The sequence below is a fragment of the Symphalangus syndactylus genome, chromosome 4, assembly GCF_028878055.3.
Source record: "Symphalangus syndactylus isolate Jambi chromosome 4, NHGRI_mSymSyn1-v2.1_pri, whole genome shotgun sequence".
NCBI lineage: Eukaryota > Metazoa > Chordata > Mammalia > Primates > Hylobatidae > Symphalangus > Symphalangus syndactylus.
In genome coordinates this window covers 24,382,687-24,403,436 of record NC_072426.2, presented here as the reverse complement: position 1 = coordinate 24,403,436, position 20,750 = coordinate 24,382,687, and the positions used below count along the sequence as shown (strand labels likewise).

Genomic DNA, 20,750 nt, shown 5'->3' with positions numbered 1-20,750 from the left:
ATTTTGGATCAAGAGAGTGTAAAGGGTCATCGATTCAACCTTAATTTTCTAAAGATCACACCTGATGACCTAAAATTCAACTGTCTTGGGGCCAATAATGGCTGGTTGGTTGAACACAGGTGCCTATCGAATTTTATTTTTATATACTTAAGTTCTGGGATACATGCGCAGAAGGTGCAAGTTTGTTACATAGATATACACGTGCCATGGTGGTTTGCTGCACCCATCAACCTGTCATCTACATTAGGTATTTATCCTAATGTTATCCCTCCCCTTGCTCCCCTCCCCCTGTCACGCCCCCGTGTACGATGTTCCCCTCCCTGTGCCCATATGTTCTCATGGTTCACCTCCCACTTACGAGTGAGAACACGCGGTATTTGGTTTTCTGTTCCTGTGTTAGTTTGCTAAGAATGATGGTTTCCAGCTTCATCTATGTCCCTGCAAAGGACATGAACTCATTTCTTATGGCTGCATAGTATTCCATGCTGTATATGTGCTACATTTTCTTTATCCAGTCTATCATTGATGGGCATTTGGGTTGGTTCCATGCCTTTGCTATTGTGAGTAGTGCTGCAATGAGCATACATGTACATGTGTCTTTAGAGTAGAATGATTTATAATCCTTTGGATATATACCCAGTAATTAGATTGCCAGGTCAAATGGTATTTCTAGTTCTAGATCCCTGAAGAATTGCCACACTGTCATCCACAATGGTTGAATTAATTTACACTACCACCAACAGTGTAAAAGCGTTCCTATTTCTCCAGCATCTATTGTTTCCAGCATCTATTGTTTCCAGACTTTTTAATAATCACCATTCTAACCGGTGTGAGATGGTATTTCATTGTGGTTTTGATTTGAATTTCTTGAATGACAAGTGATGATGAAGTGTTTTTCACGTGTTTGTTGGCCACATAAATGTCTTCTTTTGAAAAGTGTCTGTTCATATCCTTTGCCCACTTTTTGATGGGTTTTTTTTTTTTTCTTGTAAATTTGTTTAAGTTCTTTGTAGATTCTGGATATTAGCCCTTTGTCAGATGGATAGATTGCAAAAATTTTCTCCCATTCTGTAGGTTGTCTGTTCACTCTGATGATAGTTTCTTTTGCTGTGCAGAAGCTCTCTCTTTAGTTTAATTAGATCCCATTTGTCAATTTTGGCTTTTGTTGCCATTGCCTTTGGTGTTTTAGTCATGAAGACTTTGCCCATGCCTATGTCCTGAATGGTATTGCCTAGGTTTTCTTTTAGGGTTTTTATGGTTTTAGGTCTTATGTTTAAATCTTTAATCCATCTTTAAGAAACCTAGGTAGTAGCAAGCTAATCATGTTTCCTGATCAGAATGGAACAGATAACTAGATGTAGTACCGTCTTCAATGACTTGGATAAGTTACTGGCACTTTCAAGATCTGTTTCCTCTTTTATAAAGTAAGGAAATTGGACTAAACGATATTTCTGATACCTTCTGATACTAAAACTCGAAGGTTCTTCCCACTCAGCGGGCACCCTGTTTTCCACCTCAAAGAATGATAGTGGTTTCTCTGATTAAAATAAAATTATTAAGTCAAAGAAAGACAATATCAACAACTTATTAGAAATTCTCCTTCTCTTTTTGGAGAGGGGCATGCATTTCTTTGTGTTCACTCAAGCCTCTGAAAATATAAATAATATATTATCACAGGGTGAATTACGATGACAAAGTTTGGCATTTAATCAGAAAAATTGAATAAATTAATGTATAAAATGACCAATCCATGATTACAACTCCTTTGTAATGCTGTAGTTCCTCAGAGACTGGTATGAAACTATGGGGCTTCATCCAAGGTCTATTTTGTACTTACTTTCAAATGGCAAATAACAGGTAACCTCCCAAAATTCATAAGTGAAAGTTCTAGCCCCCAATGTGACTGTATTTGGAGAAAGGGTTTTTAGGAGGTAATTAAGGTTAAATGAAGTCACACAGGTAGGCACCAATCTGATAGGACCGCCGACCTTACAGAGATCTCGCTTTCAGCCTTATGAGGGCATAGCTAGAAGGCAGCAATCTGCAAGCCAGGAATAGGACCTTTACCAGGACTGAATCAGCAGGTACCTTGACCTTGGACTTCTCTGTCTCCAGAACTGTGAGAAACAGATTTCTGGTGTTTAAACCAACCAGTCTGTGACATTTTGTCATTGCAGCCTGAACAGACTAAGACATAGTGTTACAGCATTATGAGCCTGAGTGTTAAGCCCAGAAGCACATGCCCAAATATGTACTTAGGGATTTGCAATTTTTAATATTTGTCCTTGGAAAGGTCATGTCTTTGTTGATATAACCATAGATAAATTTAAGAGTTGCATTTTAAGATAGCATTATTTACTGCAGCAAAATATCCAGTGGTCACATTTTTCTTTAAACAGATTTTTTTTTCCTGACCAAAGAAAATTTAAATACCGATACAGTGTCATCTTGTATATATACCACTTTTCTTTTAAAAAGGAAGCTGCTCAAACCTACTGTATAGCTGTTAAATAACAGCAAAAGTCTATGATGGAAGGATTTCTGTTGCACTGGAGCAGCCCCAGCGGAGATGCAATTTTTACAGAGTATATTTATATATTTTGATTGTGGGGATCAGATGCCGTTCTATGACCTCCTGCCAGGTCTCCTTCCACCTTTCTGCCCTTGTAAACATATATTTTACATTTGTAAATCAGCCTGCAAAAAAAAGGTATTTTTAAAAAACCTAACATCCCAAACACTATTAATATTTGGTCCACTTTTACCAATGCCTTATGTACCTAAATCGAAGGGGTTAAATAATACCAGCGGAAAAGAGAATTTACATTTTTCATCAAATGTCTGCCTATATATTGAAATGTTTACTAGTAGTAAGCCTTATATTAATATCTGCAAAGCACATAATTTTTCAGAATGCTTTTTCACTTCCTTCATAACTACCTTGAGAGCAATCTAGAGCCATTATTCCCCGTTTTCAAATGGGACAAAATAAGCTCAGGTAGGTTAGGTCCAGGATAATTTGTAAGTGGCAGCAGAGGAAAAGATTCCATGTATTTCCCAAACCTCATTCAGTATCTGGATATGGGGACATAATAGATACAAAATTGTCTTAGTTTAAAGTAACAGGAAGAAAGCACCAAAATAAACCACATGAGTGGAAAAAATCAACTGTGCCTGCCGTTTCCAGTTTTGGAGCAGTTGCTTCCTGCATTTAATGACACGGGCTAAATTACCATAGTTATAATTCCTCAAATAAATAATAGGTTATTTGGAATTTATTACTCTTTAATAGCATAGACCAGTGTTTCTCAAACGTTTTGGCCTAAAGGTTTCTTTATGTTTTTAAAAACTATCTTTAAAAATGATTGAGGATTCCAGAGAGCTTTTGTTTTTGTGGGTTATATCTACCCATGTTTACTGCATTGAAAAATAAAGCAAAAACTTTAAACATATTTTATTAATTTATTTAAAAATAGTAAATTAATGACATGTTAAACTAAATATTCACATTTTTATTACAATTTATTTCCCAAAACGAAACAAAAATTAGTGAGAAAACTGTCACTGCTTTCTATTTTTACAAATATCTTTTGAGTCTGGCTTAAGAGATGACTGGATTCTCCTATCTACATTTGCATTCTAGCTGTGATGATATCATACGTGTAGCTGACACACTCCACTGCAAATCCATGAGAATGACAGTGAAAAAGCCAAATAATGTGTCTGTGTGTGTTTTTTTTTAATAGTTTTGATCTTACAGGCTGTCAGGGATCCCTGAGCCATATTTTGAGAACTACTGGTATAAACAATAAAAAAGCCAGAATTTTAAAAACATGTGTTTTCAATAATATAACAATTTCTGAGGTACATACTTTTAAGTGCATAATAATCTCTGAGAAGGATATTTTTTTCCAATAGAATCATTTGAGTCCTAGTTCTTTTCTTTCCCTGGATGCTTTGTCTTTAGAGATAATCCAGAGCCAGGAAATTCTAAATTTAAAACAAAGAACAAGGACTCCAGCCTATCTTGTGTCAGCAAGAACAGCCAACGAGAACCACCACTTTGTGTGCATAACACCAAACGATTCCAGTACAGTATATGAAAATAGTTTTAATCCCCTGATTACGGTAAATTCAACACTAAATATTCTCTTTTTGTGTCACCAGTTCCAAGAAATAAGATCCTAGTAGGGTGTTGCCAGATGGGGAGATGAGAGATTACTCCAAGCTCGTGGCCTTTGGGGTACCTTAAATATAGAGTGACAGACCTCCATATTAAGACCAGTCAGAGGCAGGAAAGGTCCTCTTTGTCTTGAATACCAACACTTTGAGGCTATGGCAGCTTCTCAGAACAGATCTAGCTCTGATGTTGTGGAACAGAAAAAAATCTGAGTGCTGGCTCCATATTCCCCATTCAGTGAGAAAGGCGTTAATGTCTTGTCACTTGTCATCAGTTGGGAAATACTCAAATGCAGCATTAGTTAATGAAGAAATTTAGAATGCAATGGCCTATTTCCATGTATGGCATAAACTAAGCAAATGACAGGGGAGTCACAATCACTCAATTCATCACTCTTCTTTTTGAAATAATGTGCCTTTCCTTCCTTCCTCTCTTCTTTATTCTTATCTTTGTCCTTTTCTCAAATATTTATATTGTACCCATCACGAATGAGGTACTGTGGCAGATTCCACCTCATATTTATCTGGCTGCCAAATCTGTTTTCTTTTTTTTTCAATTTTTTATTTTTGGAGACAGGGTCTTATTCTTCTGCCCAGGCTGGAGCCCAGTGGCAATATCACAGCTCATGGCAGCCTCAACCTCCCAGGCTCAGGTGATTCCCCCATGTCTGCCTCCTGAGTAGCTGGGACTACAGGTGTGCACCACCATACCTGGCTAATTTTTTGTATTTTTAGTAGAGGCTGGTCTTGAATTCCTGGGCTCATGTGATCCACCCACCTCAGCCACCCAAAGGGCTAGGATTACAGTCAGAAGCCATCACGCCAAGCCTGTTTATTTTTTAATAATTAAATGTTTTTTCTTCCAAAATAAAAGGAAAGCATGTCCTTTACAGAAAAAATTAAAATTATAGTAAAGTGTAAAGAAGTCAACCATAATTGCCCATAACCAATCTCTAAGAGGCCATTTAAATAATTTCTCCTGGATTTGCTCCTACATTCTTATCTATTTAAGATTTACCTACTTGAGATATGTATGCATGCAATTTTGTGTCGTTTGCTTAACATTGTATCAGAAGCAGTTTCAATGTCATTAAAAGTCCGTCGTAAACATAATTTTAATACCCAAAGTTGGTGATAAATATCTCAGTGGAGGAATCTTATTCTTTATTTCAGATTTCCTTAGCATAAATTGCTTCTTAGAAGTGGAATTACTGTGGGCGATGGGAAGAGTACATTTTAGAATGTTCCTTGACACACTGACGAATTCCTTTCCAGCACTGTAGCAAAATCACACCACCAGATAAGAGGGCTGATTTCACTGGACTCTCACCAGTAATGAAGAAATGTTTATTGATAAGCACCATTTGTTAATATTACTGGTAAGAGAAAAAAATCCTATCTTTTAAAAAAAGTCTGGAGTTGGTATAATCTGAGACAGTATGGCTGCGGCATTTTGGTCCTCCAGATGAGCTCTTCTGCCAGCGCTGCAGATTTCAGTGTATCCCGGGGTGAGAGGCTCCGGCTCCACTTGCTGCCACGGTCCTCTTGGAGCAAAAAGATATCTACTTACAGATAATATTGTGAAATTAAAAGAATTTCAGCATAAGAAGGTGGCTGTTGCATATAATCTTCCTGGCACCAAAGAAATCTATTTTGGAAACTTGGAAGAGAAATTGAACTAGAACAAGCTCATCTTGGAAGGGAAGTTAAGAACCCTACTTCATTTGCGTGAGTCCTGGGACCATGTGGAACTGGCTAAAAACGTCACTTGCAAGTACCATACAGAAAACAAAAATGTCACTTTGGCGGAATTTAAGTTTGGACCACTTTTCATAAGACTGTGTTACGACTCGAATCTTGAGAAATCTGCAATGGAGCTCATGAAAGATGAGTATTTACAAGGGTTCTCAGACTCCACACAATTTACTATTTTGATGGTTATGTTATTTATCAAAAGCAAATATGTAAGTGCTTTGGAAATATTGACAGAGATGAAAAACTCAGATATAAAGTTCACCAGGATACCTATGTTCTTGATTTTGCAATTGGCTACAAACTGAATAGCTCTGAATCTTTCAAAGTCTGTACTACATTAAGAAAAGAAGCCCTAATCAAAGGAGTTCTCTCCAGGAGGGCATCCTGTTTCCTGTGACATCAGAACCAGGTGGCAAAAGCTATGTCCATTTTTTTCTCACATCATGAATCCAGAAAGCATAAAGTTTACTAATTTAAACACAATCATCCATATCCAGTCAAATATGTTAGCAACTGTGACAGAGATATTAAAGGGCGTTGCAGAAGGAAATGTATCAAGATTCGTTGAAAGACATGAGTTCTCAGAGGAACTGCTGGCCAAAGTGAGGAAAAAAGAGAAAGATGCGCTTGTCTTTGTGGCCGGATTTCATGAGATGTATGGAAAACTGCACATCGTTGTCCAGGTCACCACTTACACTATGAATGTTCTGCTCTGACACATCCCTTTAAAAATGTAAGGGACAGGAAATCCCACGTTGCCATAAAACAACAGGATGGTCACCTGTTAGACCTTCCAGGCGCTCGGCCAGTCCCTGTTGGCTGAGTAAACCCTAGTTTCAATCCACCTGTGGGTATGAAGACCTGCTTCCAGTGAGTTATTGGCTTCCCTAAGAAGCAGGCACCACACTTCAGCAGACAATACAGTGACACTTGATTTCCTCCCTAAAATCACTGAATGGTGGCATGCTGCTCTCTGAGAAGTTATGTCGTGCCACTGTGACGATCTAGATACAAGCACAGAAAGCTCAGCTCCCTCAGAAAGCAGGCTTCCCCTGTGCACACTACTGAGGATTCGTGAAGGAACATGGTCACTGTCTCCAGTCCAGCTTCCAGTACTGGAGTGGAACCCAGTAGGCACTATCAGGAATGAATTTCACTACAAGTGTGGTCAACTCTGATTTTCAAGGGAGTAATTACTTGCAAATTATACCCTTGCTGAATTCAGGAGGTCTGAAACCCTGTTCTACCATATCAGAAAATAGCCCAGGATTTCCTCACTGCTCTGCCTTCATGTATTCTGTAACTTGAGTCCTCATTTTCTCATCTGCAAAATAATAGTGCTTATGTGTATTTGCATATAGATTTGAAATCTTCATTCAAGGTTTAGTAGGGTAAAATTTTCTCAAAAATAAGGGAAATAAAGGTTCTGGAGCAAAAAGAAATCTGGATTTTAAATTACTATTGAGATTGAATCTTTAAAAATGCAAGTAAAACTATAGGTCACTCAAAAATTCTCTAAGATAAAAGTTGTATAAATACACTGGTGCTTGCTCTTCATTAACTCAGTTAATAAAAGGGAAATAACTTAAATCACACCTAAAGTTGCTATATCAGAGTTCTTGGTCGCAACACTGAAATCATTTCTGGCTAACTGAATCAGAAGAGAAATATATTGGAAAGTCATTAAGTAGCATACCAAAGAGACAGGAAGTTTGGCAAATCAGGCTCCTTACACAGGAAGGGAAGCTTAGCAGCTGAAATTAGAACAGGTGGGTCATCACACCATTCAAACAGCTCACTTAGAACACCACTGGCATTGCCACAGTGTTACCTCTGGCACTACTGTCCCTGAACACAAAACCCACTTCACAGATAATGGAGACATTTCTAAAATGTTTCTTCTTGAAACACATAATCCAGATTCAAATAACTGTACAGGAGTCTCTGAGGCTGATGTTGGGTCACAAAATGGTACTCCAGCCGCCGGGGAGCAGGGGACGATGGGTAATGGGCCAGTTTGGCTTTTATGAGAATTTGGATGCTAGATAGCAAGACCATGATCAATGACCACTCTAAATACGTATGTGGAATTTTTTGTTTCATAATGCTTTTTAGTAATCTGGCTAACCTTCTTAATTATCAGTGAATTTTAAGTTGTCCAGTAGGTCATGAGATTATCTGGTCCAATACTGCAAACTCAAATGCCTACCATAGTCTCAAATGTCAGTGAGGGGGGGGTGTATGGGAGTGGTGGGGACTGTGGAAAACTGAAGAGCGTCTTCACAGTCTAAAGGGGACACCTGCTATTCAGCTTCCGCTGATGGTTGCTAGAACTTGCCATGGGCCAAATGTCTGATGTTACAATTTTACAGAAAATGTGAAAAGTCTGAATTTCTGTGAAATTTCCTAACTTCAACATTTGGAACCAACTTCAAACTAAGAAAAACAACACTGTTGCTTCTTAAAAATCAAGGCTGCAGGCTGCCTCCAACAATCAAACTCTTCATTTAAAAAAAAAAAAAAAGAATCCAGGGAGATGAGGCTTAAGAAGGTGAAATGCCTGAGACCAAATAACTCAGTTGGTGGCTGAGCCAGGGCTAGAATTTTGGTTTCCAGAGGAAAGGCTAACTAAGAAAAGCCAGTGTTTCCCCACCCCACTCTGCAGCCATTTCTCTCACTTGGAAGTAAGCTCCCGACCAAGCTCAAGAAAAGCGACTCTATTTCATCCAGCAGCAGCAGTCTTCATAAAATGTTTATCAATTAATAGAACCTGTCAGGCCAATAGAAACAGCTTTCAGTGTTGGATCAGAGTTTAAATTTTAGCTTCTACTACTTTCTAGGTGAGTAACCTGGGATAAATTATTGTACTTCTCTGTCTCTCGTTCATGGAAAAAAACAAAAACGAAAACAAAAAATGAGTTCCTTTTATATACAGGGTTGTGGCAGATGGAATAAGATTTTGTGTACCGACTGCCTGACACAGTGCCAGAACTGTAGTAAGAACACCGCATGTGATAGTAACATAACATCCAGGAGATACTCTAATACTTCGTATTTTCCAAGTACACACAAATTGGGGGTAGGGGGAAGAGCTAAGGTGCTTAATAGTGGGCGTAGCCAGTTGTGGATAAGTATCAAAAAGGAATTCCTAATATGAGGTATAAGTGGGATTTTCACCAAAACCCTATCCTTCCCCAGACTCCAGTGACAGTTTAACGGTCAGCTGCATCAATGCTTGTGTACTGTGCAGTCTTAAAAGGCACCACTCCTGTCTATCTCGGTGAAATTGATGGTGGAGCAAAAGGGAGTTTAGGTGGTTCCGGTATGGGGATAAGACGTGCAGGGTTTCAGATGCGAAAGTCGCACCCAACCGCTTCACTCTCGCTCTAGGCCATCCACAGCGGCCCTGCTTCCTTCCACCTGCGAGCTTTTTCTGCAGAATGCGGGAAGCCGCCGCCGCCGCCACAGAGGAGGGGGCGGAGGCAGAGGCGGAGGCGGCACCCAGTGGCCGGGGCAGGGGAGGCCGGGACCATCGCAGTGACTATTTTTCTGCAGCAGCGGCAGCAAGGACGGTTGCTGCAGGTTCGGGGTCGGCCGGCCTGCGCGTGGGTTTGCGAGGACGCTCTTCGTCCCCTGCGCTGGGGTGTCCGACAGCGAGGAGGAGAACGACGCACGGAGCCCGCGCGAGTGGAACCAGCAAAGAAAGCTCCATCGGTCGGCAGAGGAGAAGGGGGAGGAGGCACGGCCGAGGCAAACGAGCGGACGCCTTGTTGCCGGGTGCCGGTATCACGCCGCTGCACGCCTTCCAACAAAACCCACCGCGGCCCGCGTTGCAGCAGCCGGACGGATGCCAAGGCCACTCGGCAGGCACGGGGGCAGCCGTCGCAGTCGCCGTCCCACACGGGCTGCGGACACCGAGGGTTGCTGGTGAGTAGCGGCGCGCGCGCGTGAGTGAGAGCGCGCAGCGGACGGGGAAGTGCGCACGGCGGTGCGTCTGCCTCGTGGCCTGGCGCGCGCCGGCCCTTCCGCTGGCAGCGTCCGGTCCCGGGCTGGCTCTGAGGGAGGAAAAAAGGCACTTTGGCGGCTGATCGCTTCCTCCCTGCCAGTCATGCGATCGGCCGCCTCCATCGGCGCCGCCTGCATGCGCCCCTCCGCTGGGCCCTCGGGGTTAGTTTCACCTTGATAGGGAGGCAGGAAGCCCTGGCTACTGGTGGCAGGGCGGGACTCTGGCCGTGACCTATACGTGGGTGCGCCTGTTTTTCTGGTTCAGCCCTGGGTTGCAGCCTTGGAGATGATGTCGACCTTGGGAGAGACCACTGTACTGTCTCTAGCGGCGCGGTGTGGAGGAGGGAGGGGCGAGGGTTAGAAAAACGGACCTTTACCCCGGCCGAGCAGGTGCCATGCCTTTCCAGATGATGTTAATTTATGCCGTTTATGAGCGACTAAGACATTGCCCCTCACCTGAATAACTTAAAGCCTTCACCGAAAGCCCCCAGTGAGATGCACAAAGAAATGGAATGTCTCCAAAACATATTTTTTCAGAACTTTCTCTAAAACAACCTACAATGCTGATACTCCCAGAGCCTAAGGGGCCATAATTGCTGAAGTTTAAAAGAAAATTTATATAAGGAATAAGTAATTCAGGAAACGGAACCCAATCTAGAGGTTTGAAAAAAAAAAATCAAGTGCCTTGGAAGTGGGGTGGGGTGGCTTGCTTCCTAGAAATCAGTGTTCGGTAGTAAGTAAAAAAGACAGCTTTCAAAGTAAGCCCCAGTGAGCACACTGCTTTCCAAACATCTTGCTCATTACTGACAATAACATGAAGTCCTGGGTTTTAAGCTATTTCCGAAGACATAATAGATATCACTGGGATGCTGGTTTGTGGTCTCATGATTTAAGGCCCTGTCAAGGTCAATAACGTAGATTTGTTCCAGCAGATAAATTATACCTGAATGTTTGATTGTTCGTGTCAATTTTTTTGAGTGTAGGTTTTGACGGTTGTTTTACACAGAAATTAAGCCACCGTGTTTTGTTTTTATCCCGACCTTGTTTCCATTGGAAATTATGTGTTTTCAGGATGGGTGCCACATTGTACTTCAAAAATATACTCTGCCACTGGATTATAGTGGGCATTGTGTAGCTACATATGCATATCTTTATTTTTAATACAAGTTAATGTCGCTGAGCAGTAGGCTCTTTTTGTTTACCATTTGCACCATGAGAGCTTCTCCATTCAAAGGCATAAAATGTTATTGGAATCTACCTGGAAAATGAATTGGCTGATTGTTTTCTGTTCAGACACAGATACAGCAAATCGCCACCAAGAATCTGCTTTTGCATATACTTTGGCTGTAATTTATGTAGCAACTGGTTCTTGGGAATTTCAAGAAGAAACTTGTTTTCTTATACTCACCTGTAAAGTAAGCACCAAAATTTAAATTGTAAGGCAGATAACCTAAGTACTTTATCCCCATCTCAACCTTCAAGGCCTGTTTCTTGGTACTCTTGCCCTGTTTCATAGGATTCTTATGGTTTGTGGGAGGCTTGGAGGGAGTAGTGAGGGACCAGTTTCCTGAGGATGTCCTCAATAGAGAGATTTGCTTCTGTTGGAGAGAGCGTCTTTGGGGTTGATTCCTAAGAAGAACTGATAAAAATAGTTATAAAGAATTGTTAATAATAGTTCTCTCTTCTTACTTTCAGCACATAGGACTTAATTCACGCCGTTTGATCATTTCCTTCCTTTAGGACCCTTCCCAGCTGTAAGAATTTACAGCTACAATCCAAGAAATGAGATTGCATTTTACAAGAAAAGAAGGCTGATAATTCTTGCCCAAAACAGGAGAAGTAGAAGGAATGTGAGAGAAAATAATGTAGATTCCGTCCAGGAAGTGCTAGATGCTTTCCTGGTGGGTACATTTACCAATTAGAGACATTTTAATTAATCTACCGGATTTGTGATTCTGTCTACTACTAACATCTTTTTCTTGACCTTATGAAAGATTTACAGATGGCTTCAGCTGAAACTACAGGAAATGACTCATGGTTATCCCTGAAGATATTAGAGCCAGCTTTCCATTCCTTAGGGCTGATGCGTAGCAGCTCTTTGATAAATATTTGCTAAATAAATGACAAATTTTAGAATGTCTTTTTATTATTATTATTATACTTTAAGTTCTAGGGTACATGTGCACAACGTGTAGGTTTGTTACATATGTATACATGTGCCATGTTGGTGTGCTGCACCCATTAACTCGTCGTTTACATTAGGTATATCTCCTAATGATATCCCTCCCCCCTCCCCCAACCCACGACAGACCCCGGTGTGTGATGTTCCCCTTCCTGTGTCCAGTGTTCTCATTGTTCGATTCCCACCTATGAGTGAGAACATGTGGTGTTTGGTTTTTTGTCCTTGCGATAGTTTGCTGAGAATGATGGTTTCCAGCTTCATCCATGTCCCTACGGAGGACATGAACTCATCCTTTTTTACTACATCACCTCTTCTGCTATTTTTTAAATCATAACGTTATATGAATCACCAAACATTTCATCAAATTGAATCCCAGTTCATATAATCAACTAAGAAGGCCAACATCCTCGATTGAAAAAACAATAACAAAATAAAACAAAACAAAAACAAAACTCAAAACAAAAACCAACAAAAAATACTATTGGTACCTGTTGACTTGCTTATTCCAGCTATCTGAACATGTGAACTGTCCAATTGAACGTGTGAATGTACATTCAGAAATCCTGAGTTGACATCAGAATGTTCAACTCAGGAATAATCTGGATGTAGCTACATCTGGATGTGGCTTTTGTCAGAAATTATTTGCATTTCTAAGCAAATCAGATTAACTTCTAGTACAATCTTGCATCTCTGCCTGTCGAGTGGACAGGCCAATTTAACATTTGGCATATTGCTGAGTCTTCAAAACACATATTGTTTGATGCTCTAACTTTTAAATTAAATCCATGTTATTTTTTTCCATTGATGTGGTTGGCTTAGAGACATTAATTTGACTAGTGGTTGCTTAGTAACTTGTGTTTATTAAAAGAAGTCCCTTGATATAAACACCAGTAATTCTTATGTCTTGATTTGCTCTAGTTAACCTTTCAAGGTACTGTTTTGGAAATGGGCGCATTGTCTTGAATATTAAGGAAGTTATCACTCCTTTTTAATTTTAGTTCTGACTTTCCATCTCCTATCATTAGAAAGTCTCCCGGTTATTCAGGTTCCAGTTTCAGGATGACAGATTAGAAAGCTATCTGAAATTTACCTGGATATTAACTTTCTAGTGGGTAATAATAATGCAAGTTTTATTCCTGAAATTCTTCCTTTTATGTCCTTCTCTGATCAAGCTTGTTTCATTCTGAATGAACGTAAAATGAGATTCTCAATTTATTTTAAAAAATTGGGCTATGTCCAAAGATAAATACATAAAAGTAAACTATTATGTAAAATAAAAAACTGCTTATCACTGTTGTGAAGTAGCACAAACACTGCTATTCTCTGCATAATGAAACGTGGCCATTCCTACCAAGTATTTATTTGACAAGTAGGCTCTTGAGCACTTGAACAGAAGTTAAAAGCAGGTTTCTTCCATGTCGTATTAAGGCCCTTGAAAGGTGGGGGTGGAATTTTGATTGGAGGTGGTAGCCAATTGTAGGTTCCTTGAAAGGGAGCAGGTGAGGAAAGCATCTTGACACTTTGGCAGTTGGGTGGAGAGTGGATTAGTATTAGGGAGTGGAGGCAATAATCCAGTGTCTGATGATGACAGCCTGATTTCAGATCCCATTGAGATGGAGAAAAGAAAACCTCAGACAGGTATCAGGATTCTTTGTTTTATGTGAAAGAGATTGAAAACCTGTGGCACAGGTGTAATCACTAATACCTTCCACACTCACAGAGACATCACCAGTGGATTACAGCATTCTTTCTTGCGGAGCCCTAGTGTGACCTCAGAATCTTGCAAACATTTGACAAATATTTATTAATAGCTGTTAGTTATTGAAGATGTGCTGTATGCCAGGCACTGTACTAAGCCTTAACACAGGTTTATCTCGATGATGATGGAGTGGTTGGAAACAGGATTTTTTTTTTTCTCCCACTTACTAGTAGCGTATCCTTGGGCAAGTTTCTAACTTCTGTGAGTCTCAGTTTCCTTGCTTTTCAATTGAAACATTAGTTTCTATCTCAGAAGGTTTTAGGGAGGATTAAATAAATAGCTGTAAATGCAAAGTGTTTAGAACAATGTCTGGCACAAAATTAAGTGCTATATGTGTTCGTTGTTATTCTTGTTATTATTCTTTAAACAACCTTATGCCTAAGTACCATTTTGCAGATGAAAAAATGTACTAATGAGTTATGTGAATTGCTCTGCATCATAGGCTGGTAAATGATAGAGCTGGCCGTCAAACCCAGGCAGCTTGTATGGATCCCTGTCTCCTATACTGCATGCCAGGTGCTGGGGATACTGATTAAAGCAAGAAAAGTAGGGGCTTATCCTCATGGAGTTTCAGTGTTCCAATCCTCTCCAGTGTAGATCTGTCATCTCCAATGTAGAATTAGTAGCCAGATTATAACTGTTTTTCCTTGATGTTTTCGCATTTTGTAAGTAATGTTTTTATTAAGTTCTTTATTAAGAAGTGCTCCAATTTGTGTTTTCATATATGCTTTAAAAATGGATTATTTTCTGGGTCTTTACCCTAACACCGTTGGCATATACAATATTTATGTCTCTCCTTATACTCAAGGCTTCTTATGCCTCCCTCATATAATATATCAGATTCTGGGGCAAGCTTTAGTATTCTGAAAAATGCCATCCACTCCCCTCCACACTCCCAGAGTCTCAGGTATCTCCCATTGTAAGCCGTGGTGGAGTGATAATGACATTTCTAACCATCTTTTAATTCAGCTTATTCGGAATATTTTATAGAGTAATGGCAAAGCAAATTTTAGTTGTTCTTTGACTTGTTGAAGTAATTATGTCTAATTATAAGAAGCCAGATTTTATTTATAGGAGGGAAGACTCCTGTGGCAGTGAAGAATAAGCAATTCTTAACTCCTTCAGAGCTTTAGGATGGAATCTGCCATCACTGATTGCAGTATTTTGACTTTATTGCATTAATTCTTATAAATGTTTGTTCTCATAACTCTCAGAAATCTATAGCTAGTATTGTGTTTTTCTAAGTAGGTGAAACTTTTTCTTGGTCTTGTATGAAGTTGAATTTGCCTCCAGCAAAGAATCATTGAGTAGAAGGAGAGATATATGTGTTGTGTATGTCAACAGTGTTACGCAAAACAAAAACAAAATAATGAATTTTTAAAAGCATATGCGAAAATGCAAATTGGAACGCTTCTTAATAAAGAACTTAATAAAAAGCCTTACTTACAAAATATCAAAACATCAAGGAAAACTAGCAATCATCTGGGTACTAATTTTACATTGAAGATGATAGATTTACTTTGGAGATGGTTGGAACCCTGAAGTGCCGTGAGGGCAAGCCCCCACTTTTCTTGCCCTTGTCAGTATCCTCGGTACCCAGCATGCAAGTATAAAACACTAATAATTTTGTTGAGGGAAATTTTGAAATCTCACCATTAAAAATATACTCTGCATCCTTTGATTTACCTTTTTGTGTAAGTTACACATTATATTATTTGGCAAAAGTTCAATTCTTTTTAAAGAAACATTTTAAATTTCATGAGTTTAAATTTGATTAAAGATGAAAGAATTTGAGATTTAGTGAATTTGGCTTTTAAACTGCTGCAATACTTAAGTTTAGTGGCATCACAGTAACTAAACCAGATTCAGCAAAAGCTCAAGCAAGAGATAACTGTTAAGAGGCCCATCAGGAGTTACTCATTTTAATTGTGTGATTTGATGCTTCTCTGGGTTAATTTAGAAACAGGAGGCCAGTGATGACTCATTTTTAACCCTTTTTAGCTCCCTATGAACACTGCCTGCCTATTTTGCATTTGTCTGTGTTCAGAGACAGGCTCAGGTGCAGGTTCCCCTTTAGAGTGTTACATTTCAAACTTGCCTGCTAGTGTACTAATCAGCTATGCACCTTTAATTAAAAGTGCAGGGAAAACTATAGCCAGGAATGATGATTATGGCTAAATTTGGCTCATCTGAGGACCCTGTGATTCTATTTATCCTGTCACTACAACTGTATCATTTAACACTAGAAATACAGAGAAGCCATTCTGCCTTTGGGCTCATGCTTCAGTCTTCTGGTGGGTTGACTCTGGCTTTTTTTCCCCAATCTGTTTTGACCTTGAAAGGTTGGTTTATAAATTGTTCCGCAAGATAAGTTTTCTTTAACTATAGGAACAAATGGACATGGTGGATGGAACGAGTTTGGGAAAGAGAGGCCTAAAATATACCCTTCCTATGCTAATGTTCCTGTTAACCTGGGCAAAGAAACTGCTTACTTAATCTATAAAGTACTTAAGCTAAATAAATAAATTGATAAATAAGATGAAAATCACTTAAAATCATTGGTGGGTGTAGAACTTTGTGTTTTTTCAATTCATGAAAAATTTAATAAATTAAAATGTGGCCCTTGAAAGAAATATAACTCATATTCTTATGGCACACGTAGTTATTTTTCTTTTGTCAAGTATAATATTATTGAATAACTTAGATAACTAGGGCAGTAATTCTCAAACTAGGTTCAAAATAGGAAAATGTCCTCCATCCCACCCGTAGAGATGATTATTCAAAAGGTTTAGGTGGAGCCTGGCAGCCTTCCTTTTTATCTTTTTTTTTTTTATACTTTAGGTTTTAGGGTACATGTGCACAATGTGCAGATTTGTTACATATGTATCCATGTGCCATGTTGGTTTGCTGCACCCATCAACTCGTCATTTAGCATTAGGTATATCTCCTAATGCTGTCCCTCCCCCCTCCCCCCACCCCACAACAGTCCCCGGAGTGTGATGTTCCCCTTCCTGTGTCCATGAGTTCTCATTGTTCAATTCCCACCTGTGAGTGAGAACATGCGGTGTTTGGTTTTTTTGTCCTTGCGATAGTTTACTGAGAATGATGATTTCCAGTTTCATCCATGTCCCTACAAAGGACATGAACTCATCATTTTTTATGGCTGCATAGTATTCCATGGTGTATATGTGCCACATTTTCTTAATCCAGTCTATCGTTGTTGGGCATTTGGGTTGGTTCCAAGTCTTTGCTATTGTGAATAGTGCCGCAATAAACATACGTGTGCATGTGTCTTTATAGCAGCATGATTTATAGTCCTTTGGGTATATACCCAGTAATGGGATGGCTGGGTCAAATGGTATTTCTAGTTCTAGATCCCTGAGGAATCACCACACTGACTTCCACAATGTTGGAACTAGTTTACAGTCCCACCAACAGTGTAAAAGTGTTCCTATTTCTCCACATCCTCTCCAGCACCTGTTGTTTCCTGACTTTTTAATGATGGCCATTCTAACTGGTGTGAGATGGTATCTCATTGTGGTTTTGATTTGCATTTCTCTGATGGCCAGTGATGATGAGCATTTTTGCATGTTTTTTTTGGCTGCATAAATGTCTTCTTTTGAGAAGTGTCTGTTCATGTCCTTCGCCCACTTTTTGATGGGGTTGTTTGTTTTTTTCTTATAAATTTGTCTGAGTTCATTGTAGATTCTGGATATTAGCCCTTTGTCAGATGAGTAGGTTGTGAAAATTTTCTCCCATTTTGTAGGTTACCTGTTCACTCTGATGGTAGTTTCTTTTGCTGTGCAGAAGCTCTTCAGTTTAATTAGATCCCATTTGTTAATTTTGGATTTTGTTGCCATTGCTTTTGGTGTTTTAGACATGAAGTCCTTGCTCATGCCTATGTCCTGAATGGTATTGCCTAGGTTTTCTTCTAGGGTTTTTATGGTTTTAGGTCTAACATGTAAGTCTTTAATCCATCTTGAATTAATTTTTGTATAAGGTGTAAGGAAGGGATCTAGTTTCAGCTTTCTCCATATGGCTAGCCAGTTTTCCCAGCACCATTTATTAAATAGGGAATCCTTTCCCCATTTCTTGTTTTTGTCAGGTTTGTCAAAGATCAGATAGTTGTAGATATGCAGCATTATTTCTGAGGGCTCTGTTCTGTTCCATTGATCTATGTTTCTGTTTTGGTACCAGTACCATGCTGTTTTGGTTACTGTAGCCTTGTAGTATAGTTTGAAGTCAGGTAGCGTGATGCCTCCAGCTTTGTTCTTTTGGCTTAGGATTGACTTGGCAATGCGGGCTCTTTTTTGGTTCCACATGAACTTTAAAGTAGTTTTTTCCAATTCTGTGAAGAAAGTCATTGGTAGCTTGATGGGGATAGCCTTCCTTTTTATCTTTTTAAAACAAGGATCTTGCTCTGTCACCCAGGCTGGAATGCAATGGCGTGATCATAGCTCACTGCAGCCTTGACCTTGTGGGTTCAAGCCATCCTCCCACCGTAGCCTTCTAAGTAGCTGGGACTACAGGTGCGTACTGCCACACCTAGCTATTTTTTTTTTTTTTTTTTTTTTTTTTTTTTTTTTTAGAGACGAGGTTTCACCATGTTGCCCAGGCTGATCTTGAATTTCTGGGCTCAAGTGATCTTTCCACCTCAGCCACTCAGAGTACTGGGATCACAGGCATGAGCCACTGCACCTAGCAGCCTTCCTTTTAACAATCTTCTCAGGAGATTCTGATGCAGGTGCTCAGTAAACCACCCTTTTGAGAAGAATCTGCTTAAGAGCTAAATCTAATCTTATATTCAAATTCTTTCTTCTACTTTTACGTTTTGAGCATTTGTTTCTCCTGATTTTGATAGACAGTTTCGTGTAATAACATATATGTCAGTGCTGCCTTGGAGTTCTCATAAAGGTATGATATATTGCCTTTCCTAGTCTTAATATGATCTATCTTTTGATGGGTGGAATCAGGAAACCACAGGGTTGGTGGGAATTTTTAGAGATAATGTACATTCTTCTGAGTGACAGATATTTGGGTAGGGCAGAGATGGATTTGATCAAAGGAAAGCAAGAGAAGACGTATTAGTGAGTAGTGGAAGATACAGAGAAGGGGAAAGGCTCAGATAACAGAGGGCACTGAAGGGCTGGCGAGGGTTTAGACCTCTTCTGGCAGGCACCGAGTTACTATGGTGCAGTTTTTGAGCGGGGGACTAACTGGATGCAAACAAGTGCACACCTGAACTAGAGACACACAGTACCTTGTCCAGAAACAGAGGATCAAGGAACAGGTGGCTGAAGCAGGCTGGTTTGTCACCATAAAGGCAGAAAGAAACAAGGGTGAGGACTTGGGGCCCAGAATTTGGCAGGACTGACTTTCAAGGGTTTATGCAGTAGGGTTCTTCAACTCTGTGTTCCTAAAGGTCTATAGCTTTTTGGTAAATTGCTTTTTTCTGCTATTGATGTTATGGTGTATACATGAAGGCCACCGAGCTCAGCTTCAGGCCAGGTTAGGAAGACCTTGAATAATTGCTACAACTACCAGTACCTTAATATTGTGAGGCAAGGAAGGCACAATTATTCTTAACTTTGGATGAGAGAAATAGACTCAGAGAGTTAAGTAATTTACCAGAATTTACACATGTAGAAATTGGCAGGGCTAGGATTCAAATTCAGGGCAACCTATTCAAAACTTGTAGGTTTTATAAAAAAGTATAATTTGTCTGATTACAAAGTGATACATACCTATAACAAATTGTACGGCAATGAATAAATAAAAAGTGAAAGTCCCTCATGATCCCACCCTTGAGAGAACAGCTGAGAAAAATTCAGTAAATGTTGTTCCAGACTTGTTTCTTTAAAAATTCCAGTATATGTAATGAATACATTTGTATTCATATTACAAGGATGGAGCTATATTTTATATGTTATTCCACAGCTAGTTGTTTTCACTTAATGATCTAACTTGGGTGACATCCTGGTTCAGTACAAATAGATGTAAGTCCTTTCTAACAGCTTCATATGCTATAGAGAGTCTTTATTTTAAATATTCCTCTTTTGATGGCTATTTATTTTTATTTCCAGAATTTTGATATTTTAAAACCATGCTGCAGTGTGTGTGTATATATTAAATGGTCAGGGAAATCTATGGGGAGATCTTAGAATTGGAATTGCTTAGTCAACAGGAATGCATATTATTTTAAAAATTGACATTTATTTCAATCCTCATCCATATTGAGTTGGACCAATCACGTAAATTTTACCAATCAAATACATTAAATACCTGGCTTAAATTCAGTTTCTTAATTACTAGTGAATTTAGATGTTTATTTCTTGTGACTTAACTGTTTATATTTCTCTTATCACTTGCTCATGTCACTTGCCCATTTTTACTGTTTTTCTTACTGTTATGCAAATGTTTCCTATAGTTTAGAGATAATAGATATTATAGCTGTCAGTGGTGCAAACTTTTTTGTTCTTTTACTTGTTGAAAAGATTTTTAAAAGGCCTATTCAAGCATTTACAAAAATGCTTTTTTATTTTATTTTAAAATAATTTTAGACTTTCAAAAGATTGTGGAAATAGTACACAAAGTTTTTATACAACCTTTATTAACACCTTGCAAAACCACATTAGTTGTCAAAATCAGTAAATTAACACTGATACAGTACTATTGTCTAATCTACAGATCTTATTCAAATTTCACCGAAGTCCTTCTGGGCAAGGATCCTATCTGGGGTCATACATTGAATTCATCTGTTATGCCTCCTTAGTCTCTTTTAATCTGCAGTAGTTCCTAAGTCTTTCTGTCTTTCATGATCTTGACACTTTTTAAGAGCGCTGGCTGATTGTTTCCTAGAAAATCCCTTGA

The 20,750-nt window shown here is 39.3% G+C and overlaps 2 protein-coding genes and 1 pseudogene across 2 annotated transcripts in view; all 3 read left to right on the top strand.

Moving 5' to 3' along the window:
- The first annotated feature begins 2,913 nt into the window (after positions 1-2,913).
- Positions 2,914-6,650, top strand: LOC129480057 (pentatricopeptide repeat-containing protein 2, mitochondrial-like; annotated as a pseudogene).
- A 2,585-nt stretch (positions 6,651-9,235) lies between these two features.
- On the top strand, positions 9,236-12,075 carry LOC129480481 (uncharacterized). The gene is made up of 3 exons (XM_055274300.2): positions 9,236-9,861; positions 11,680-11,840; positions 11,934-12,075. The coding sequence occupies exons 1-3, from the start codon at positions 9,375-9,377 to the stop codon at positions 11,985-11,987; spliced, it is 702 nt and encodes a 233-aa protein (XP_055130275.1). The 5' UTR covers positions 9,236-9,374; the 3' UTR covers positions 11,988-12,075.
- FAS (Fas cell surface death receptor) overlaps positions 9,898-20,750 on the top strand; it is a 136,384-nt gene continuing 125,531 nt past the window's right edge. The window contains exon 1 of the mRNA XM_055274277.2: positions 9,898-10,101. The gene's annotated coding sequence lies outside the window, so the exon portion shown is untranslated. The remainder of the gene's footprint in view (positions 10,102-20,750) is intronic.